This window comes from Serinus canaria, chromosome 1A (assembly GCF_022539315.1).
Source record: "Serinus canaria isolate serCan28SL12 chromosome 1A, serCan2020, whole genome shotgun sequence".
Lineage (NCBI taxonomy): Eukaryota > Metazoa > Chordata > Aves > Passeriformes > Fringillidae > Serinus > Serinus canaria.
This window is the reverse complement of record NC_066314.1, coordinates 67,301,076-67,324,936: the sequence shown is the minus strand read 5'-3', so window position 1 is coordinate 67,324,936 and position 23,861 is coordinate 67,301,076. Positions and strand designations below refer to the sequence as shown.

At 48.9% G+C, this 23,861-nt stretch overlaps 1 protein-coding gene and 1 long non-coding RNA gene across 4 annotated transcripts in view; one reads left to right on the top strand and one right to left on the bottom strand.

Moving 5' to 3' along the window:
• The window catches only part of LOC108962769 (uncharacterized), a 38,062-nt gene extending 22,734 nt beyond the window's left edge, over positions 1-15,328 (bottom strand). Inside the window, exons 1-2 of the long non-coding RNA XR_007779792.1 lie at positions 13,632-15,328; positions 5,963-6,091 (exon numbers count right to left, since the gene is read on the bottom strand). This is a non-coding gene — a long non-coding RNA (uncharacterized LOC108962769). The remainder of the gene's footprint in view (positions 1-5,962; positions 6,092-13,631) is intronic.
• Positions 1,407-22,885, top strand: ADA2 (adenosine deaminase 2). 3 transcript variants are annotated; one of them, XM_050984281.1, is made up of 10 exons: positions 1,407-1,479; positions 3,114-3,439; positions 5,775-6,000; positions 12,582-12,792; positions 15,336-15,463; positions 16,516-16,606; positions 16,907-17,015; positions 17,940-18,097; positions 18,911-19,113; positions 19,762-22,885. In XM_050984281.1, exons 2-10 carry the CDS (start codon positions 3,127-3,129, stop codon positions 19,868-19,870), a joined length of 1,548 nt encoding a protein of 515 aa, XP_050840238.1. In that variant the 5' UTR covers positions 1,407-1,479; positions 3,114-3,126; the 3' UTR covers positions 19,871-22,885. The 3 variants fall into 3 exon arrangements, with proteins under 3 accessions (XP_050840238.1, XP_009093378.3, XP_050840236.1); XM_009095130.4 differs by lacking the exon at positions 1,407-1,479 and adding an exon at positions 1,921-2,097; XM_050984279.1 differs by lacking the exon at positions 1,407-1,479 and adding an exon at positions 1,921-2,101.
• Positions 22,886-23,861: the final 976 nt, after the last annotated feature.

Genomic DNA, 23,861 nt, shown 5'->3' with positions numbered 1-23,861 from the left:
AGCCTGAAGCCAGGGTTTTGGCTGCCTGCAAGCACCAGACAAACCCAATCCTCCCCCAGATGTGGCTCCTGGTTGTCCTCTTCTCCCTCTTCCCACCTTTCATGTCCAGACAGATTCCACCTAAAAGCAGCTGTGGTCCTATTTCACCAGGATTTTTTATTTTCAGAGCATGCACCATAATTTAATAGAGAGCAAAGCCTCTCAAACACCGGCTTATTTGCTAGTCCAACCCCTGCAACATCTGTACAAAACTCTCCCTATGTCTGCAATTGTTTATGTGGAAAAGTCCCATCAAAGAAGTGTTTGAGCACTGGACTTTGGTTCTGTTTTTCAAACGTGATTTGAAAGGATGAACCACTACAAATCTCTGAGGCCCTCTGGCAGGCATTCCCAAGACCCCTGCCTGGCTGTAAGCTTTTTGAGATCCCTCACAGCATTTTAACCCCCCTCAGTGCTCCACAGTGGGAACCTGTCTCTAGCACCCAATTGCTCACCACAGAGCCAGTTTTCCAACTGCCTGGGCTGAACTTGGTTTTATGGAACTAATGCTGGGCTTTACTACTACAAGAAAATTAAAGCAATTCTCTTCCTTCACTCATATTGCTCCCTTGAAGGTATTTGGAGGCAGAACTCTTGTCCCTACTGAACCATCCCTTTTCACTCCATGTGCTTCCCTCCTCACACCTCCCACCCTGGAGCTGCTTTCATCAACCAGTAGTTGCTGCTGAGCATATTTGGGTCATCTTTCCACTCCACTGATCTCCCTTTTTGGGAGTAGGATCATCTGGAGACTCAAGGAATACCCATCCTGCTGAGGGGCAGGCAAGGGGGCACAGCCACCCTCTGGACATGCTGCCATGGACAGGGCTTGGGGAGTGTTTGGGATCCCTGCATGGATGCTGGGACTGATCTCAGTGACAGCGGGGAATGAAGGGACCAGGACAGGAGGAAAAGCTGGCAGGTGTCTTGGCTGGGACAGTCAGGGAGGAGAGGATGGGGAGCCTGAACACCCTGCTTTCAGTCCCTTGTGCCAGCTAATGAAATTTAGCATATTATTTATTGACCAGACTACTGTCTCTGCCTCAAAAATAATTTTTGTGACTGCTGTGAGCTGTTTTCAATAGTTCTTAACTTACAAGACCTTTCTTTTTGTTTTAATATTTAAAATGATTCAATTTTTGGACTAAATTAAACCAAATGGACTTTGTTCTCCCCTGGAAGCTGCTTATGTAACATCTGTTTTAAGTAGTTTAAAACTCCTAAGTTTAAGTAGTTTAAAACCCCCATTCGTTGAACTGTGTGAAATAAAATGCTGAAATTACTGTATTTGTTGTGATTGTTTTTAAATAAATCCATCCCCCCCTCCACCTGACTTGCTTCCCAGGCTGGAGTTTAGCCCTGTGTGTCTCAGGGCAGCCACCTGGATTGATGCCTGCCCCATTCCCGGAGCTGGCAGAGACTGGGCAAGACCATTTCGAGGTACAAATTGGTGTTTTCTCAGACGTAAAGGCATTAGCGAGCAGAGTTTGCTGTGTCGCTGGCATTAAAGGCTCTGCAGCAGATCAGGATTAGATATCCAAGCCCGTGTGTATTCCTGGGACAGCGAGCAGGGCTCGGAGCCTCCCTGCACCAGGAATGCGCCCATGCGCTTCTCCCGGGGTATTGAAAAGCCGCATGTGTGTGCCAGGGAACGCGGCACGGCTGCACAGACAAGCCCCCAGAGATGCCCTCGCTGTCAGGCACCGATGGGTTAAAGAGCTGGGGGGGGGTTCCCCTGAGTGACCCCTCTTTTTTGGCAGCCCGGTTCCCAGCCCCGCTCCCCCGCCGCTGCCCGTGTCCCGCTCTCTCATAACTTCGCCTGCCTCCTCCTCCTCCTCCTTATATATTCATGAAGCAGTGCAGCTGGGCTGAAATAAAAGCTGGGCTGCACAGGAAGAGGAACTCCGTGTGCCTGGCTCGGCACGGCCGGGACGGACCCTGCTCTTTATCTCTCTCTATCTCTCTCCGTGCTGGGGCAGCGCTGGTGCGCAGGAGGCAGAGCCGCTCCCCGCTCAGCGGCTCCGTGAGCTCTGGATGCCAGGAGGAGGAGAGCTAACAGTAAGTGAGTCAGTCCCAGCACGGCTACGATAACACTTTCTGGGGGATGTTTCCTTTTCTAAGCTCAAAGCCAGGCCTGGTGTGGGGCTGCAGCCACTCCTGCTCTGTTTGTTCCCCTTCAACCCCCGGGACCCACTAAAGGGGCTGGGGATGTTTTCCTGGACCTACAGGTGGAGGAGAGGCCAGAAGGAGAAGACGTGCGCAAGCAAGGCCTTTCTATGTAATTCACATAGACTTATTTCAAAATATTGAGCCCTTCTCCAGCCTGTTTTGCTCTGGATAGATTGGCAGGGAGGGTCACTAAAGTCTGGTGTTGAAGGATTATATTGCAGTTGTGCTTTTTTGGGGGAGAGGGAGAGTGCTCGGAGTTCACACGTGCCTGTCTCCTGAGATCCCTTACTACTCCTATGGTCTCACTTCCATCCCCTTTCCTCTGGCATTTCCTGTGTCCAAGGAAAGGACACACCTCTGTTACTGCAGAGAAAGCCTTGGGGTAAGGCCTTCCTTACCCCTTTCCTGCCTGTAAATTAACCCTTGGGATAGCTGGAATATAGTAAAAGGGTGCAACAGGAGTTTCTCTCAACTGGAGGGAATGGGGATCTGATCAGCTCAAGCCAAGCCCCTTAGTTGGACATTATCAGCACAGCCAGCACCTTGGCAGCAGCACTCCTTATTCAATGAGAGCTCCACCCCAGCTTGCAAGCAGCATCCTGACCCCACCAATCCCCCATTCCAGGGCTGGCCCTTTGCCTTACTGCATGGTGTGCTGCCAGTATGATCCAAGGAGGAACATCTCTTCACCCTACCCAGCCTTGCTGTGTCTAGTCAGCAGCCACAGGGAGTGTGCTGCTCCATTAGCCCTAAATTCAGGGGACACTGGCACCAGGTGTCCCTGCCAGTTCTGAGCATCCCATTAATCCTCTGCCTCTGCATGATGGGTCAACAACTTCACATCCCATTGCCAACGTGCTCCCTTCTGACCTCTGCTAATGCCTCGGTCTTTTCTCCCTGTCCAGGTGCAGCTCTAAGATGAAAGCTCCATCTTGGCAAGGTGTCAAGCTGGCATACCTGCTCCTGAGTCTGGCTGCCCCCTGCCTCCCCAGCCCTCACTGGAAGGACAGGGACTCCCTGATGCAGGAGGAGAAAGCCCATCAGACAGGTGGCAACTTGGTGCTGAGCAGGCAGGAGCAGCAGCTCAGTACAAAGCTAGTAAACCTCAAGAAGAAGGAAGTGGAAACAGCCATGACTACAGGACAGTTCCCTCCAAGCATGCACTTCTTCAAGGCAAAAAGCCTCATTGACCAGAGCACGGTGTTCAGCATCTTAAAGCGCATGCCTAAAGGTAGGCTTGGCTTAAGGAGTCTCATCTTAGTCATCCTTTCTCATCTTTCTCTTTCTGAGCTGGGACAAAACACAGGATGTGGGAGACAAGCTTCTGGGAGCTGTAAATTGTGCTCATTGGGTTTCAGGAAAAGGCCTGAGGAGAGGAAGAGGGGGATGGATTGGGTGAATACACATTTCCAGCAATTGTGGCATTTGGTTTAACTTACAATATGGAGCCTTAAGTCTTTCAAGAGTGGAGAAGGAACAGAGGAAGCAAAGACAACAAGAAATACCAGACATCCCCATTTACTCAGCATGTTCCAGCCAGGTCTCTTTTTCCCACAGACACACTCCATGGACAGGCTACCAACCTTATCCTGTATCTCAGCCAAAAGTGCTGCATCCCCCAAAAAGGTGCAGGTGGTTCTGTAGCAGACCTGGAAGTGTGCTGGAAAGTCTGGGGGCACTAGAGGAGGAAGGGGCTACCTCTAACACTGAAACCTTTATGTTCTTTGCTTGTTGTGTACAAGTCAAAGCCTGTGTACTTCCAGCACTTAAAGTGAGCTTATAAAAGGGAGAGAGAGCAACATTTTACACAGGCAGGTAGTGACAGGACCAGGGGGATCAATATTGAATTAAAAGAGGAGAGATTTAGATTAGATATTAGTAAGTCTACTCAGAGGATGGTGAGGCACCAGAACAGGTTGCCCAGAGAAGTTGTGACTGCCCCATCCTTGGAAGTGTTCACAGATTGGATGCGGCCCTGAGCAATCTTCCCAACTTCTCCCTCCCAGTCTCTGCTGTGGGATGCAGATCCCAATCAGCAGATTGCAATGCTGCAGACCTTGCAGCATCCCAATCCATTAACATAAACAATTAGCGTGTCAGAAATGTCATTATTCTTTCATGGCTGAATTGAACAGTTAGGAATTTAAAAGTACCCCGTTCTTCACCTCCAGTATCATTGATACCAAGTGGGAGTCAAAACAAATAATTAACACTTTTCAATCCTGGCGATGTTTAAATGGGCTCTTGGAATCTTTGCAAGGGCTGTAAGGTTTTAGGGCCAAGATCACATCCTTGTAGCTGTTTGAGTAGGATTTGATCAGAGCCCCTGGGCTCTGATGCTGTTGTTACAAGCACTACTGTAATGTCTGTTGCTGCTCTCATAGGGAAGAAGGTGACATTGTCAGCCACAGGAGGGTCAGAAAGCTGCAGCATACCCAGTCTGGCGCACCAGCTCTGCTGAGAGCAGCAACCACAGCTCCTCAGCATCTTTACAGCCAGACCCTCTGTAGTGGGAGATCATAGACATGACTGTATATTAGATTAGTCCACTGTAAATTATAGTCTGGAACCTAACCTAACGTCAAATGCATACCAGTCTTGTTCTTGCCATTCATGTTCTCCCTTTACCCTAAAGGGCATCAAAGCTATTTTGACTAAGAGGTCCCCTCTAGAATAATAAAATACATATCTAAGACTAAAATACATATCTAATACATATCTAAGCTCTCACAGCATCTTCCCTTTACAAAGGGGAGGCTTAGTTCAAGAACCAATAACACCAGGAGTCTTTGGAAAAGGAGAGATTTCAGCAAAATGAAACAAAAAGGAAGGTGAGCATACAGAGGATGCTTCCTGTGCCAGGAAGACTGGCAGCTGCCAACATACTGCACAATAACAGGGCACCCCAGAGGCCCTCTGTGCTGGCCAGCAGCAGATGTACAATGTAAGCAAGCATGCTTTTGATAAGGCACAGAAGTAAACTGTATTTCTGCATCTGAGTGCAATTCCCCAGAGTAACGTGGTCTGGGATTTTGGTGTATGCCAGAGCTCCAGAGAGCTGAAAGAAGACACACACACTAGGCACAAAAATTGGAGCTGGGATCCAAACATCTTAGATACAGAGCTTTGCTTCAGGTGTGCTCCAGCCAGCATGCCTTGTGAACTGCTGCCTCCTGTGCAAGTTTCTCTTTAAAACAGTGGGGCCTGAGCCAGCTCACAGCAAACTCTGCCTGAAAGACCTTTAATAACTCGAAGCATTTTCCATCCCAGTGGAGAAGCAGAGCTCCCTATTGATTTCCCCCTCGCTGTGCTCCCAGGGAGCTGTCACACTCTGCCTGCCCAGTGTCTCATGTGGAGGGGGCCACATCCTCCAGCCTGGGGGAGGCAGAGCAGCCATGCAGTCCTTGCGGGGAGAATTCACTTAGAGCCTTCTAAAGCATTTCCAGACACCCCCTGGATGGGCAAACAAACTGGTATCCCATTAAACCTGGGGAAACGAACTGCTACCCCATCAAACCTTCTTCCCAGCTGCCTGGGCTCACCAGGACATCCTTGTCCCCCACCAGGTGCTGTGCTCCACCTGCACGACTTCGCCATGCTGAGCGTGGGCTGGCTGGTGTTCAATGCCTCCTACCTGCCCGACTGCTACATCTGCTTCACCCCCGCGGGCTCCGTGCGCTTCCGATTCTCCCGGCCGCGCCCGCCGCCCCCGCCACCCGCGCCCTGCTCCCCGTGGCTGCTGCTGGACACCTACCGGCGACAGCTGAGCGACGTGGCCGAGTTTGACAGAGGGTGAGTGGAGAGGGGTGGCCACTTGGTGCTCCATTCTGGTCCAGCTTTCCCGTTTGCTCGCTGCTCTGCGAGTCAGGAACTCTGTCTAGGGCTGTGCAAAAAGCAAATAGCACTGAATGTATGGAGGGGCTTGGCAGCTAGCTTGAAAGCAAAGCTGAGTTAATGGAAGAAATAACAATTGATGACTTTCAAGTGTATCTATAGCAAAGAAGAAGACAAAGCCATCAGCCTAGAAACAGATTAGAAACTTTTTTCTTCTTAGACCCTGATCACGGGTGTATGTCACGTCCAATTTAACAGTGACAGCAATGTAAGAGTCTGAAGGCTGCTGCATTAAGTACACCAGAGTCAGGGACCATAAAAGCTGAATTTTTCTGTGCACACAAGCTGAGGACAGAAGCTGAAGTAGATTTATGAGACCTGGCCCCAGATCTCCTCAGCACTGAATGGGTTCTCAATGTGGGACAGGGCTACATGGTGCCCCAGCCAGTGAGGTATCCAAAAACTGGCTGAGGAAGCCAGGTAGCTGATGAACAGGCTCTCCCCAACAGCAGAAACATCCTTTGCAAAGTCACTGTTTTGATTCAGAGCAAGAACTTGGGCAAACTATTTATGTTAATTACTGCACTAGCAAAACCCCTCTAACTTCCCAAAATAAAACCCAACCCAACTGTCCCTCCAAACACCAAACTTGTTTTCTGCCTTTGAAACCCCAGGGGCACTCACCACCACCTGGAAGCATGAGGCACTCATTCCCAACAGGCACCAGAAGCTGTGGCTCACCCTCCTGGGCACTGGCTGAACCAAGGAACCCCACACAAGGACCCCTGCCTAGTTTAAGGGGCTCCTTCCCCTCAAACACCCTCCTGCTAACAGAGCTCCTGCCCTTACAGGCAAGGCTCCTGCAGCTGGACAGCTGCTTACACCTCAGCTGGCTCCCCAGAGCATCACTCACCCTCCTGCAGGAGCTCCTCTCCCTGCAGGCAGCTCCTGCCTTCACTGCTGGCAGCCTTTTATCAGGACTGGGCTCGTCTGAGCCACCTGGCATTTAATCACTTACAGGTGGCTGGGAAGAGCCTGGCTTCCCCTCTAGCCAGTGGTGATGGGAACACAGAGTCCTATCTCCTCATCCAGGGGCCATTGATCCCGGGACAAAGCCCTGCTGAAAAGGCCAAGAGGAAGCACGCAGCTCTGCAGTGGTGTGTGGGGGGCTGGAGAGAGCACACTAAATAATGCATGAAGTCAGACACTGAGCGATGAGGACAAAGGAAAATATTGAGTAGCCATCCATTGAGAGGGCACCGCTGTCCGTGGCGCTCCAGGGGCTGGGGTCTGCAGGAAAAACAGTGTGGGGTGTCATGTAATGACAGACAGTATTGCCATGCCAACACACAAGGATAGGGCTGGACTGAGGCAGTGCAGATGACCCTAATTTCAGTGTTTCCCAAGTGAAACTTGGTGGGTTTTACTGCAGTGCTCTTCAGTGAGGTTGTGTGCTCTTAAATAGAGACCTTTTAACTCTTAGTGAGCTGGTATCCCCTCCACATAGAAGCTGTCTGGGCTCTGTGCCCTGCAGATCTGAGAAGAAGGTCAGGTTGGGAAGCTGAGGAGCTTCCAGACTTGTGGCATGGTATTGCCTTCCCACCCCAAAACCAGCAATGGGCAGGGCAGAGGGGTCTGACTCTCCAGGGCATCCACCATCCCTCTCTTATGGAAGTCCAGAGGGGAAGGGGAAAGTGATACCAGACCCTGGGCTCTTGACCTTTTATATCCAGAGGCTCAACTGCCCTGACACGTGATGGATGAAATAAGATCCAGTGAGAAGTCACTGATCTCTGCCTTCCAGAGAGAAAACTGGTTCCCCATTAGCTGCCTTCCATTTCTGCTGGGAGTGATGAGGAAGGAAAGATGACAGCACCAGCTCTCTTCAACCACACCAGGAGACCCATAAATAACGTGCAAGAGATTGGATTTTGAAAGAGCTTCACTTCCTTTAAGCCCAAGCAATTGCACTGGGCATTTAGAAGCGTATCAGGAGCAACCCTTCACTGCACTTCTTTTCAGTTGTGTTTCCATGGCATGATGCCACTTTCTGGCAGAGGCCGAAGGGCAGGGCACCCCGTACACCCTGTACACCTGGGTGACTGGGGCTGTGCCTTGTGTGGTTCCCTCTGTTCCTGTGTGGAAACACTTGTTTTCAGAGGCAGTACTGCCACATTCCTCTTCTTTTGTATTTGCCTGACAGTGTTTAGTGGCCACAAGTCAGAGCAGGACTTCAGAGTGGCAGGCACTGGGCAGGGACACAAGACAGAGCCTCGTTGCAAGGGTCTCCCCAAATGTGGAGGGGAAACCGAGGCAGAGGCCAGTGAAGTGATTTTCCTCAGCAAGCATGTGCCTGAGCCAAGAAGAAACTTGGATCTCTGGCATCCTGGGTGCTCACTTATCCATTTGAGTATGTTGTCCTTCATTTCTTGCCCTTCCATGCTCATCATCACAAAATCACAGAGGAGTCATTAGGCATAATGTGCAAACACACCAACAACAGCCAGGCTGAGGCACTTCCCCTCCCATTCTCATCTAATCCCTGGGCACTAATCTAGGGGTTAGGAATGTTTTTGGCCGTCTGGAAATAGGTCTCTAGCCAGGAATAGGCCCCAATCTGTTCTGCTTCTCAGTTTCTGGAAACTCTCCCAGTCTCTTGAACATGTGCATCCCAGGCTACCTCTCTCCTGCACTCCTCTTTGCCCTTGAGCACTGACAAGCTGAGAGAAAGCAGATGTCAGAGGAAAGAACGGATGGATAGTTGGGTGGTTTCAAGGAAGTGTCAAGGGAATATGGCAGCAGGGAAGGGCTCTCATGCAAGGCAGGGTGGATGAGCACATGTGAAAGAACAATGGAAATGTTTCTGAGAAGCTGCACCTCTTTCACCTTACAGCATTTCTGACCAGGAAGGGGTGGAAGAAAGGGGAATCTGCAAGATTTTTTTTGCTGTTTGCATTTTTACGTACATATACGTGTGTGTGTGTGTCTGTGTGTGTCTGTGTGTGTGTGTGTGCTTTGGAAGTGGCTCTTTTTGTTTGTTTCTCTCAAGAGAAGGTCTAATCATTCCTATTCAAAGCACACATCTCATGGACCAAGACCCTGGAGTATTGTGTTACTGGTGAGCTTCCAAAAGGATGCTCTTAGATGAGCCAGGAGACCACGGGCCAAGGGACAGTGAAAGAAAGGGAATTTTGCTTTCATACTTAAAAGGGAAAACAATCCTCACTTATTTTCTTCACTATCAATTACAATTCAGGAGAATGTCATTCTTTCCCTCAAGAAGCAACATAATGGCTGCCACCTCCAAAGCAAGAGCATGCCCCCAGATATTTAGGGAAGCAGCATTGACATTCCAGCTATTTGTAAAATACCACTGCACACCCCCCACCAGCAGCACAAGGACTGAGGCCGTGCCCAGCAGAGCTCTCTATCACCAGGATGAAGTCATCTGTGAGGGAGCTGACACCACGGCCCAGGCTTCAGGGACAACTCCCCTGGGCACTGGCGGCTGCCCCGGCTGCCATCACCTTCCCCTCCGTGTCTTCTGACTGCCTTATCTCACAGAAAAATAGGGCAGCGTGTGCAGTAAGAGAAGGGGAAAAAAGGAATAAAAATCCACTACAGAAACAAAGCACTCCACTCCCTCTACAAGCCTCCCCTTGGGGAGAAGAAGAGGGGATGAGAGAGAGTGAGAGCAAGCGAATGAACCACATGTGACAGATGTTAGTCACACTATTTAATGCACCACTGGAAGACATTTAGATACCACGGTGAGGAGAGGGGCATAATTACCCATCGAGAGCAGGAAAAGGAGCAGGAAAAAGAATCCCTTTAAAAACGAGGCAACAAAACATTCCACTTCTGTATTATATAGCACAGGAAAGGAAAACAGAGGAAAAAACCCAGGAAAAGAGAAAGCAAACCCACAGTTGAAAATAAATAATCCTTGGCTGGTCATTTTAGCTGTGCCCCTTTGGGCATATGCATTGCAATAGCATTGTTCAGTGCATATATGACATGACATGGAAGGCTATTTGTAGTCTGCACCTGATCACTGGCAAAGGCCCATTCCAGAAAAGAAGCAAGAAAAGAATGTATTTATGAAGCTTTGCTTCATATACATGAGGTACTGATGGCAAAAGCCCCCGAACCCTTAGGAGATTATCTGGTTATCAAGGATGGATCACTATTATGCAATAAATCTTCAACAGTTGTAAGGATCAATAATCAGTCTCAAAGGGAAGGGGATTATAAAGAGAAGCACAATTTGATTTATGTGCTTTTAGGAGCAGGGTGGTGTGGGGATTTATGGCTGTTTCCAGCCCAAGAGCACAGGCTAAGCAAACAACCACGAGTTTGTACAGCCAGATTTAAAGGCGGGGAGCGGAGCCCTGCGTGCGCTCATTGCTGGAGGAGCCGAGTTCTCACAGGACAAGGGGAGAAAGTGGTGGGAGCCCGACTAAGCTCCATCCTTATCTGGAATGGAGCTGCCTGCAGCGGCGAGATCGGGCTTGCATGGTCTTTTGATCCACGGGGAGGTTTTTCCCTGAGCCTCTGGGAACGGCCCCGCTCGGCTCCCGGCTCCGGGCAGGTGCCGAGCTGGAGGGGAGCTGCCCTTCGGCCACGAGGGAAAGGGAAAATTCTCCTTCCCCCAGCTCTTCCCACACGAAACCTCCCCGATGAGCAGCAGCACAGCCCTTCTGCCGGAGGCTGCCCCCTCCGCAGCTCGGGCAGCTGGAGCAGCGCCTTCAGGATGCTCCTGACTCCTGCATTCCTGGTTTCTAGGGTGATGCTGGGGTGTCTCCTCACTGTCAGTCCCTTCCGTGGTCCAGCTTGGTCTTCTCTGGTTGCATGGATTACTGAACAGTAGCTGGGGTTGCCCAGTGTCCCGCGATAATGGCACCAAAGCCCCTATTGTAATGTATGGGAGGGCAGAGCCCAAGTTGCTGTGGAAACCTTAACTCTGAATTTTCCTGACTGTCGAGCATTTAAAGTCTCATCCTTAACAGTAGTAGCATCTCTTTTATGTACAGGTTTGCTTCTAAAATTGTTGCTGGCAAAGAAATTAACAGAGTGAGGAAGAAATGAAACTGCAGGCCCTGGAAGAGACCCCTTAGAGAGTGAAACAGCAGGCAAATCCTGGGGGAACAGGCTCTGGTTTATGGGCAGGATGGAGGGATTCAAAAGGCATATCTGCCCAGAATGTCTCAGTCTATGAATTTGGGCCAGATCACATTTTACATCTGTAGGGAGTCTGTGGGGGTTTAATTCCATCCATAGAAGTGTCCTGGATGGAGATAATAAGATCACAAATGAAAGCCACACCTCCCATATAACAGAGCAGAGCACTGCACGAGGATGGGGGCCAAGACATCAAACAGGAAACATTATTAAAGATCAGTAGCTGTTATTGAGGGGAAACAATATACCCAGATGAAAGCTGAAGCACGGCTGAAGGTATTTCTGTCTGAACCTGCTTAGCCCCTGACACGAGATAAGCACTGGGCCAGCAAGAAAACATCTGCAGGTTTCTGTGATGGCTTCTATTTGTCCACCCAGGAATGAAGTTCATCACCCCTGCACTGCCATTTAGACTCTGCCCACTGGTAGGAGAAATTTGTTATGAACTACTCTTCAGGTGGAAGAAGGAGGGCTGTTGCCAGAGGCAGGGCTTCAGGTGGGATGGAGGCTATCAGCTTGCCAGAGGATGGTGGTGTGGCACAGATGCTCACCCTGTCCTAAATGCAAGCTGTCACCCACAATTAGATATTCTTGCAATTTACTGGCTCACTTAAAGTCTGCTTGATAAAACTACCCACTGTCTCTCTAGATTTCTGAAAGAGACTTATATGCCAGCAGAGTGTATGGAGGAAATAAATACATTTCCATCACACTAAGGAAAAGCCAGGACTGAGATTCTTATCAGCTGTTTCCCTGAAGTAGCTATCAGCAAGGCAGGTGGGGAGTCAGGTTTGCTCTCAGTGGCTGGGAAAAATGATTTCTGATTCAGAACTGTTTTCCCCTTGCTTTTTTTTTTTTTTTTTTTGGCATATTTTGACAATACAAAGGCACCAGGACAACTTATGGGCTCAGAAAGCAGGCTGGTGGTGGCCCAGTACATGGCATGTCCTGTAAACTCAGTCTGCCTTTTAGGTGCTGAACACAGGACCAAGTGTTGTGACATCTTACATGCATTGAAGATTTTTGGGAAAACATATTGTCTGCAGGAGTAATGTGCATGCCTGCTTTCAGATTAGGGATACCCTGGGTAGCAGAGTAAGACTGATATAAAAGCACCATACTTGCTTTTGTAACTCTGTTCCTTGAAAAAGGGACAATGGGCAGATTTTTAGCACCTACTCCTACCCTGCTCACAGGTCAACATGTATCCTATAAATGCTTGCCAGCTATTAAAGGAGTAAATACAGGTGGCAGTAAAATGACCTGAATGCTTCCTAGTTGCACCAGTCACTGTTGTACTGCAGTGCCAACAGGCTCTGTTTGCTCTCCTCATTCCTTCTCTTCTCCCTTTTCTATAGCTTGCTGAGAAACCTGACCCTGGTGACAGATACCCCTGAGCTGGCCTACCCTTCTCAGGCTTTCATTTGGAAAAGATTTGAAGAAGTATTTCTCATTGCCTCTGGACTTATCTGCTATGCACCTGTGTTCAAGGCCTATTTCTACCAGGGGCTGCTGGAGCTCTATGAAGATAACATACAGTATGTTGAGATAAGAGCTATCCTGCCTGCGGTACGTGGGGTTTGGCTTCTCCAGTAGTCTTTTAAATCCTTATTTCTCCATAGCTTTTCTCAAGCCCTATCTTGAATTTAGTTTTCAGGTGTTTGCATACCTGCCCTTCTAAGGATGCTGGAAAACCTTGATCATATTCAAACATCTTTCTTGGAGATTTGCATAGGCAAGGGATTGAGAGACTCTTTGTTCTTAATGGCTAAGGGAGATCCTGCTGTGACATTGGCACAAAACTACACTGCACAGTCAGACTAGGAGCTGGGTCAAAATCTTGCTCATTAGGAAGAGGTAGCTCAGTTTTGCACCAGAATCACTCGTTCTGTGGCAGCTACTCTGATGAAATTTCCTATTTGGATAGAGACTTATTCTGGAATAGTTATGCTATTTTAAATCTCTAGCTTATTTCAGAATGATTACTCTGAATAGGTGAGTCAATCAATTGGCAAAACACAACCTCCCACAGTTTGCAGACAACACAAAATTTTGGCTGTGTGTATGAAGTATGAACTGCTGCTTTCATTGCCATTAACACCAAAATCTGGTAATGGGTCAGGCCTTTCACCCACAGCTGGTCTGGTTGTTCTCCAAGCCCACTCTGCCCTAATGCCTCCCCAAGCACCAGCAGACCACACCACCCTAAGTGTTCCCACTTTCCCAGTGACAATTTTGTCACTGTAGACACACCTTTCCCATGCAATTCTCCAGCCCAGCTCCATGCAGGACTCCATGGGGGTGGGAGTTCTGTCAGTCTATCATGCCTGGGAGGAGAGGGAAGTATTGCAAAGGGGAGGAAAAGAAAAAGGATGTGGAGAAGTCTAAAAAGTTTACATTAGTCTTACTTTGCTGGGGGTTGCCACAAGCCAGTTGCTTTGAATTCAGCCACCACCTGTCTTTGGGGTACCTGGAAAGAGAAAATAACAGCAATGTCAAAATGCCTGTGCTGTGAAGCAGCATGAGCTCTGGCGTCCCCCCAGGCCACACAGGTTTCCAGGCCAAGAGTATCAGCCATGATACAAGTGCGTGGGCCTGCCTGGAAAATACCCTGCTTTTACCATCAGCCCTTAGACACGGTTGTAAGTCCTTTTGAAGAGAGGCTTGGCAGGGAAGATTTGCTTCCCATCCAGCTCCTGATGCTGGCGGCAGCCATGGGAGCCTGCAGAGCCCTGGGGCTCCCCTGCAGCCGGCAGCTGTGAGCTGTGAGCTCCAGTGCTGTGAGCTGTGGGCTCCAGTGCTGTGAGCTGTGGGCTCCAGTGCTGTGGTCTCCAGGCAGGCTGCCTGCAGCCCAGGTACCACGGCAGGGAATTCCAGGAGCTGCAGTCACACTGGGATGGAGGGCAGCATGGGCGGTGAAGGGACAGGCAAGCTGAAGCTGGGGTGAGAGGGCAGGGAAATGCTTCCTGGGGAAAGTCAAGGTGAGCAGGGTGTGACAGGAATAGCAAGATGCTCGTGTGGCTGGAGAGCCTCCACAAGGCTCCACAACAGCGCTGAGGCTGCAAAAGCTCTCCTTGCAGCAAAGCCTGCCAGAAGCGGCCCCAAGGTAAAGTAAATGAAACTGGGATTTAGTGTGAAACAGCAAACACTGTGGAAAAGCCCCCTAAGCCCAGCTGTGTTTGCAGATTCAGCTGTGTAAAGTCTCACATTCCCATGGGCTGCAGCTGGGGAAAATTCCCTCCGAGCATCTGCAGCTGCCCCACGGCTGCTGGTGCCTGCAAGGGGGACACCACGTTGTGACGGGGTGTGGGGCTTTGCAGGGGCATCCCTGCAAGGGACAGCACCAGAGGGGAAGTTAGGTGGTGAAGTGGAGCAGTTGAAGGCTGGAGGAGAAAGGTGACAGAGAAAAGAATGGTGAGAAGGGTGAGAGGAGAACTGATGGAGTGGTTTCAGTTGCTGTCTGTGAGCTACTCCAGGCAGGGCCTTTGTGGGTACACCTGTGGGTTCAGGGTCTCCACCCCTGCTGAAATCAGGGCAAACAACAGCCCTGGTAGTGAGGAACCTCCAGAGCAAGTTGATGAGACAGAGAATGCCAAAAGGATTATTTTTCCCAGTTTGCAGACAGAGACGTGGGAAAGCATGGCAAGACTAAATGACTGACTCAAGGTCATGAAGGAAACCTCTGGCAGAGGGGAGCAGGAGCCCAGCTCAGCTGGTAGCTTATGGAGCTCAGCCATCGCGTGCCTTGGGGCTGCTTCAGCTGACAGATTGCCACTGCAAGGCACAGAGCATGTGTGAGCTGCAGACAGCTGGACAAAACACTGCAATGTTGGATGCAGACAGGAGTAAGAGGTCACAGTCTCCAAGGGGTTCTCAAGGGCATTTGCTTGCCACGTCTGAACACAGAGAAACTTGTATCACATAGGAGGGGGGAAGTCCCCTCCTTGGTTCTTGCCAGCTGGTAAAGGCTTGGAGAAGGAAATGTTCTCCAGAGATGTTACTGCTTTTGTTTTCCTGCCCTGTTGTCAGCACCACAGCACAGGTTTTTGTCACTTCATTTCTCCCACCTTCCAGTAAAACACTTCTTCTAACTACTGCTTGTCACACTGCAGGTGTATGAACTGGATGGCACCAAGCACGATAAATCATGGTCTGTGGCAGCCTACCGGGAAGTGACCAGGCAGTTTGTGAAGGAGCACCCAGACTTTGTTGGAGCCAAGGTTATATTTGCAGCTCACAGGTAGAGGCTGAGCAGGGCTGAGAACGGCTGTGCTATGTGCAGGGCAGAGGGCTGGGAGAGGCAATGTTGGGCTGGAGTGCCAAGGTTGGTTGGCAATGTCCACATGGGTTGTTGGAGCCGGACTGATGACTCCTGAGACATTCCCTGGCACTTGTGAAAGGCTGAGGGTGAGAATTCATCCGTGTGGGTCTGCCTACGTGCAAGGTGAGCACCAGAGGAGCATCCATGCACCCTGGGAGCGGGAATGAGCCCAGGCAGGGCTGCCTGTGTGTGTGTCCAAGCCATGCCTGCTCTCTTCTGAGCCTGGATGCACTCCCCAGCCCTGCAGACACTGAAGCAGTGACAGCAGTGCCCGAGTTTGGGCACTCAGTGTGGCAGAGGTCCCAAGGGACCCGGCTCACGCCGCTCCCTGCAGCCTGTGTACGGCATGTTCGTGCTGCTCTCCGGGCAGGAGGGCACAAGGCTGCCCTCCAAGGCAGCCAGATGCCATGAAGTCATGTGAGGTGATCCTCAGCAAGTAGAGCAGACCTCTCAGCAGCACTGACTCACTCTGGTTTGGCACAATGCCCTCTCCAGTTCAGAGCTGGCTTGCTCTCTGGTCAGCTTGAGTATGGATACAGTCGGCAAAATGCACCAAGAAGTTTAAGTCTGATATGGCTGGAAGAAACCTAAATGGAAAACTCTTGAAATGCAGTTACTTAACCTCCCAACAAAACAGCTGGGAGGAAAGAAAAAAAATTAAACATTTTCTCTCCACACTGTTGTGTTCCCTTCCCTGCTTGGTAAATGAGAAAGCCAGTGAGTTAGACAAGCATGCCTTAACTCAAGTGACAGCAGGGTCTAGCCAGGCATTTCCTGGTCATTCATGGGTTTCATTTCATAATATCAATTTTCTACTGCTGTTCCTCTAGAGACCTGAAGCTTGTTGTCAGATTCAAGAGCAACTTGCATTTTGGAAATACCCCTGGGGGCCTTATTTCACAACTCAAACCCTGAGAAGGCAGGCCCATGGGAGTCAGCTTCTGCAGCTCTTTCTCTCTCTTGCTCTCTAGGATGCTGAATGTCTCCCAGATTAAAGAAGCCATCGTCACTGCCATGGCACTCAGAGCTCGCTTCCCAGACACCCTGGCAGGCTTTGACCTGGTAACTGTATTTCTTCTGGGGCTTCACATTAAACCCTGGTGATATAACCACACATATCCCGTGGCATATGTTCTATACCAGAGCCAGAACCTCTGCTGCTGCACTGAAATCAGTGTTAATGAATTGCAAATCCTCCAGCTAAGGATTTTGTTCAGGGTAATTGACAAAATCCCCTGAAAGAATCAGCTCCCTACCCCACAGCATTGTAATTTCAGCACAGCTGGCACCTCATTTATACAGAGCTGTAAGTCCCACCATCTTCCCAAACGTGTTCAAAAATACCTTTCTGCTTTCCCCCAGGTTGGTGATGAGGACAATGGTCATTCTTTATGGGAGCTGAAGGATGCCCTGACCATCCCATATTCCATGGGGGTCAGCTTGCCATACTTCTTCCATGCTGGGGAGACTGGTGAGCATGAGGACTCAAGGCTTGTTACTGCTTGCAGAGGCAAGACTGAAATCTTGCAAAGAGCAGAAGCAGCAAGCCTGGCTTGCTTGATGGCTGTATCAAGAGGATGTGTGTGCATACATGTGCACATAACCAGCTTCTCCTAAGCTTCTCCCCTTATCAGTTTGGGGCTGTGGCAATCCCTGCTTTGACTGTAGATGTCACATTGCTCAGCATCTTTGACCTGGTGTGACAAGGAGTCATGCACAAGAGTTGTTGCTGTAGCCATTTCCCCCTTGGAACAGCACTCACTTCCCATCCACAACAGCAGCAGAGTCCTCCAACCATCATTTTATAATTTAAGGTGAAATAATGTTTGAGCCAGACTCGAGTCTTAACTGAACAGGCTCATCAAAGCTACTGATGTACCCTTCATTCCTGAGGCAATGTATTATTATTGGCAGCATAGTATTCAGTCTGCATCGGTGGAATTTATCCTAACCAGGAGAGTCTGTCTAACTTGTGCCTTGTGTGTTGCACGTTGACATCAACAGAAAAAGTGTGGTTACCCTGGGCTCCCTTTATAGCCACAGGCAGGAGCAAGCCCTTCTAAGCCACAATACATCTCATTCTAATGCACAGGCTACTCCCCAATAATTGTTACTTCTCTCCATTGACAAGTAATGGAGTCCAGCATAATTAACTAAGCTGCAAGAGCAATACTGTAAACATCTAAAGCCAGGTGAGATGAGTGGGTAATCTCTATGCTGGGCAATATCCTGGGCAGATTTAGATCCCTGTTTCACTGAAAATGCAAGTGGAAACTCTGAGTATGAGCAACCCTCTCACCTCACAACTGGGACATCTACTAACAAAATCATCTAGCAGTTTGAAGAGCTTTATTTCGTCACAGCACTGCAGTGACTCTTGTCTGTCTCTGCTCAGACTGGCAGGGCACCTCTGTTGACAATAATGTGCTGGATGCATTGCTACTGAATACCAGCAGGATTGGCCATGGACTTGCTCTCATTAAACACCCAGTAGCCAAAAATTTGTCTCTGAAGAGGGATATTCCTGTAGAAATCTGTCCCATCTCCAACCAGGTATGTTGTTATGTGGCTGGGTCACTGTAAAGGGGTTCACCATTGCTGTGAGGGTCAGCAGGGGGGCACCTACAAGTTTTGATGCACACAGGGTGGCTTAGTTTCCTTTGCAGCACCTTACCCTGCAGTTTGCTATGTAAGGTGCTGCAAAGGTGAATATATTTAAGGCTTGTAGTGCCAGTCAGCAAAAAAATAATTTAACTTCCTATCCAGAGGAACCTGGGAAGGCAGTCCTCCCTAGTGGAGATGAGGCCCAGAGCCAGAGAGGTGCCTTGAGAGACATAATTGAAAATACTTCAAAGCCAGGAGGGCCAGAGGCGAAGAAGCAGGGATTTTAACTGGAAGTCCTTGGTTTTGCAGATTTCATAACCAGTGGGAACTCTTTTGCAGCACATTAGAGTGGTGCCATTGTCCCCTGGGTGCAGCAGAAAGGAGATTTACTGGAGTGAGCCTTAAGGGAGAGAACCCTGATACCAGCTCCAGACACCTCAAGCTAAGCATCACAGCTAATGTGTTACCAAAAGACTGTTCCTGAATTGCTCACAGTCAAATTGTTCTAAATAAGCCCAAGTTATTCACCCCACTGGATTGATTAAGGTGATTTATTTAAGAAATTAATCTCCTTGTACAGTCTGTGGACACAAGCTGCTTCCTCCTGCAGCAGTTCAGAGCAGAAAACATTCTGAACAGTCCTCTGGAGCCTGTCCCTCCCTTACCACTACCTGCTGTCACAGGCAGCCCTGGCAGGTGTCAGTGTGACACAGCTGCAGCAATAACCTGCTGAGGTGTTGTTTCCCACTCTTCCCCACCCAGGTCCTGCTGCTGGTAGCTGACCTGAGGAGTCACCCTGCATCCGACCTCATGGCTGAAGGGCACCCCATTGTGATCAGCCCTGATGATCCCCCCATCTTTGGGGCAAAGGGAGTCTCTTATGACTTCTATGAGGTGTTCATGGCCATTGGAGGGATGAATGCTGACCTGAGGACCCTAAAACAGCTTGCACTCAACTCCATAAAGTAAGTTCATCACCTCTCTCACCTTGCCATAGTAATCATAAGGAGACTATCAGCTTTCCCCCCTTGCTTGCATTTGGGTTTTGGCCCCAGAGTCTCCTCTGCCACAGGAACTGAGCTTCTGTCAATCCAAAAGATCCTCCGTGTCTCTTGTCCAAAGGCAGGACACAGGGAGCCCAGAGGCTCCTCTGCCTGTGTTCTCAAGTGCCTTTCTCTGACTCCATGCCCTAGTGTATTCCTCCTTTTCCACTCTTTGGGAACTTGCCTCCACCACCTGGTTCTGGGTTTGGGAGAAATTGTATGTCTTTGTATCACATGTCTACTTCTGCCAATTTTGACTTGCTGCAGTGTTTGCCATGACTCATCTGGGAAACACAGGAAAACAATTAGCAGTTAGTTTGGGTGTGTTTAACCCCTTTTTCTATTTACTGGACAGTTCTGAATGTTCAAAAATTGTTTGGATGTGAAGCCCAGGGTCTTCCTGCACATTCCTTGGCTCCTGCCTGTTTTACACCATGTTATTCTGTGTGGTGCAGGCATGTCCTGCAAGGGTTAATCTCTTGCTGCCTCCTGCCTTTTCATTTCAGTGCTGCTCTTGAAATAGCTGCCCCCTTGTCTCCTGCCTGATACTGACTTTCCTCCTCCTCACAGATACAGTGCCATGCTACCGGATGAGAAAGCCAAGGCCAAAGAGCTCTGGCAGAAAAAATGGGACCAATTTGTGGCTGACCTCTCTGATAGCTTTCTAAGGGAGCTGTAGAGAGAACAAGGCTCATCTCAGAAGGCATTTGGCAAGCTAGAGTGAGCCAGACTGATTGCTAAGAGGGAGACTGCTTCTTCCATGTGACCTGAGCAGATGAATGGATGTCAAAGTCTCACCTGGCAACTCTGCTAAGCCAGGCTTAATGGGCTTAAAGCTAAGAAGGAGCTGCACTGTTCTGTGAAACTCATGGACTGGAGGTAAAAGGGAGCAGCGAGCCTTTAGAGCAACCACAAGAAATCACCCTGCTCAAAAGAGTCAAAACAATTAAAAATTGCCAATGACCAAATCCTGACATCCTTATTCAGGAAAAACATGCTTTCCAGTGAGAGTCAGCAGGACATTGCCAACATGAGGATCTCTGAATTTTGCCTTATCATTACAAAATGCAGACCTTGGCCGGAAACAGCAAAGACAAACATCCAACCATTTGGGCCACTGACCTTCAAGAGAGCAAGGACTGAAAATGACTCTTGTTATGTTTAACCCTGGGCCTGATGCCAAAATAGCACTGCTAGGTCGAAGAACCAGTCATAGGTCTGATGTCTGCTATTTCAGGATCTACCATGGCTGGAAACAAGCTGGTGGAACTTGCTCCCAGAACATTTAAGCCTGGTTGCACAATGATCATAAAGCCAGAAGAGAGGTGCTTCAGTTGCCAGCAGTTTTTTTACTATAAAGTCTTTTCCTGCCCTCTGGTCAAAAGGAAGACAAAACACATTTCAGGTTAAGTCAAAAACATCCTGGCTTCCCAGACCCAGCTTGATTAAAACTATCGCCCTGCACAAGGCTGTGTTAATACAGACATTTATAGGAAACACGTTTTGGTTTCAAGGAGTTCCACTACCAGCCCTTGTTGCTGTACTGATTGTGCAAATGTGGCCCTATTCAGCCTGTCAGAGTGATTTTCACCTAGGCAGAGAACTGCTGTGGATATCCACAGGGCTTATTTGGACCTCTGTGGTTTCCATCTCCTTGGTCGAAAAAAAAATTCCTACACAAGAAACAGTCTCTTGACAAGCTGATTCCCTGTCTTAACATCATCAAAAATGTCAGAAGGAGAACTAGTTGCAGGGAGACTAAAAAAAAAACCCAACCAAACAAAAACAAAACAAAGCCTCAGAAAAAAGCAAACTTAAGCAGATTACTAAATAAATTCAGAAAAATCCTTCAGCACATCCATGCCAAACATGCAGCCAGGATCAAAGAGCATCTTTCTCTGACTTCAGTACCATCATGCTGGTTTGCATCAGTCAAGGAAGAATTGACCAAAATTCCTACTGAAAGACATCTTCCTCCTCTGAGCCACAGACTTGCAAAGGCTGTTGTTTCCTAATCTGACCAGCCTTGGCCAATTGGCTCTCTTTATGCTTTCTGTTAATTGTCTCAAGCAGCTTGGCCAGAGTGTTTATTTCCACTGACCTTGGCTGGAACACCTTAGCAGGAGGCAAACACACTTATTACAGAAGTGGATCAAGCTGCACAGCCTGTGTGCCCTGTGTGAAATTGCCCACAGTTCACAGGCTGCAACTTCCTCTCTGCTTATCCCAGAGAAAACAAAAACCAACCAAGCCAAAGACACTACGAATCCCATCACAGAACACAAATAAAATCACAATAAACCACAGGTGTGTGCACCGCAGAAGGCAGCAACACAAACCACAGAAATGAAAAGTGAGAACCCAGTCACACCCCTCACTAACTGGGGGGGGTTAAGTGCCTTACACCCCCAGCCCTTTCCAGCCACAGCTACCTCTACTCCACCTCTCCCTGCCCACACCCCCAACATTTTCCTCTGAAGCATCCTGATGCTTTTTTTGCAGACTGACCTCTCCTAGGCCTTGGTACAGATTTGGTGCTGGGAAGGAGTTTTATACTGGAGGAGTAGCCAGAGCAGAACCACCCTCCCTCCTCCTGCGTGGGTGTTGCATCCAAAGCTCAGACTAAAGTCCCCAGGGTAGGTTTTGGTCATGGCCAGGTTATAAATGCTAACTTGGGAAGTGCTTTACTTGCTGAGCAGAACCACAGCAAATGAGCAGAATGGCAGCTGACCAGCAACCCAAAGCCCTGCCCCTCTCACCAACCTGATCTTTCAGCTTTGCTATATGTGGATGGATGAAGATCTTTATTTGCCATGAGTTGATTCTTCCTTAAATAAGCCTCTTTGCTGCCAAGCTGAAGCTAATCATTACAGAGCCATTGTGGGAGGAGCTGAGCTCCTCACACAGGTTGACCCATGCCCCTTCCTTTCCTACCACAGCAGAAAGCTTTCAGCTCTTCCTGCATGTGGTCTCTTGAGGTCCTGGACCACTTTTTGCTTACCTGTAGTTCTCCTTTCCCCTCATTACCTGCAGGAGTTGCAGGGCTAGATCTTCCATTTGCCAAATGCTTGCTGGAACCAGTTGTTGTGTCCACTTTGTTCTTGCTTTCCTAGGAAAAGCCTGCTGTGCACATGGCCATTTACCTACTTCACAGCTGTGCTGTGATGGGGCCAAGTGCCTGGAGCCACCAGTGTGTGATGCTGTTCAGGATTACAGCAGAATCAGGTTTCTGCAAAAAATCACAGGGGTTTAAAATGGCACAGGTGTGATGCAGCCCTCAAAAATGTGTGACAGAGGGAGAGCCAGCCTGCCTTACTACTGGGAATCTGCTCTTCCTTAAAGCATGTCTTAATTGGGAGAAAGGTGCAAATTGAGAAGCCCAGGCTGCATCCTCACCTCTCCAGGTGTGCAAAAAAGGAGGAATTTAGGCTGGACCACAGCAGTTATAAAAGATCAATTCAATTCATTCAGTTCCACTGAAGCTTTGGGTAAATTTGGCTTCAGGGCTTCACTAAGACTCAGCTTTTAGTAGCAAAATTCCAAGGGTTTTGCTGCCAGTCTGTTCCCTTTTGCCCAGTACCTTGGCTCCCTGCTCACATTTGTTGGCAAACACATCACATACAATGCTCTCTTGCTTGTCTCTTTCAGAACATAGTCTATAATTAAATTTTCAAACCTGTCTTAATCATGGGGATTATTTTTTCTTTCTTTTTTTCTTTTTCTTCTTCTTCTTTTTTTTTTTTTTTTTTTTTTTTTTTTTTGTTTCTCCATGTTAAAAAGAACAGGGGATACCTGGATTTGATGGGATGTTTTAATCTGACACATGCAGTAGAGGAGGATGTCTCACAACAGTCAGCCTGGAGTGACCAGGGAGCCTGAAATGCCTTCTCAGCATGTTGTAAAGGGCAACTTGATCTGTAGAGCTAACAGAGTGTTAAGCCTGAGTCACCTGGCCAAGACACTACACAGGACCCCTGTTCCCCCTTCCCCAAGCCCCACAGCAGCTGCACCCAGCTCAGGGCTGTGTTTTGATACAGAGATCACCTGACAGACAGGATTTGCTCATTCTGCCTCTCCTCCCAGTACAGTTCTGTACCATCTCTGTGGTGGTTACAGAACGGGAAAGTAAAGGAATGACTGGAGGTCATTTACCTCCTTTTAGCATGATTTTAGGAAGGGAATAGAGGGAAGTGAGGAGAAGGCTAAATGATCAGCCCATTCTTTTCAAAGAAAGTGAATTCTTTGCAAATACTTGCCTTGTGGAGCACCAGGTGACTCCAGGGTACAAGGTGAGGCTGTCTGCCCAAAGTACTGCTGGTGGGCATGGGAAGAAAGTGCCAGCTTGAGAGAGCTTCAATATCTGAGATGAAAGAGGAGAGGCAGTCACAAGGGTGATGGGAGGCTGAGTAGAGCAAACATAAAGAGGAAAAAGAGCCTGCTTCAGTCTCCATCCAGACTCAGGAGCAAGGAAGGAGAGCAGAAAATCCACGAAGTTTCTATTACAGTTACTTCAGGCAGCCCTAGCAATACTTAGAGCCTTATGCCTTTATCTCCCCCATCTGTCACTCCCGGTGGCCTCTTCAGGTTCAATTTGTTTAAATGGGAGGTGGATGGAGCTTTGTTTGCAGCACAAGTGTTTGCTGCAGAGCATCTTAGGCTGCCTTTGGGGC

Excerpts from the sequence above, each read along its gene's own strand:
- ADA2 (XM_050984281.1), top strand. The coding sequence starts at position 3,127 with ATGAAAGCTCCATCTTGGCAAGGTGTCAAGCTGGCATACCTGCTCCTG. Across the intron at positions 3,440-5,774 it reads CTTAAAGCGCATGCCTAAAG|GTGCTGTGCTCCACCTGCAC; the intron begins GTAGGCTTGGCT and ends GTCCCCCACCAG. Across the intron at positions 19,114-19,761 it reads CTTGCACTCAACTCCATAAA|ATACAGTGCCATGCTACCGG; the intron begins GTAAGTTCATCA and ends TCCTCCTCACAG.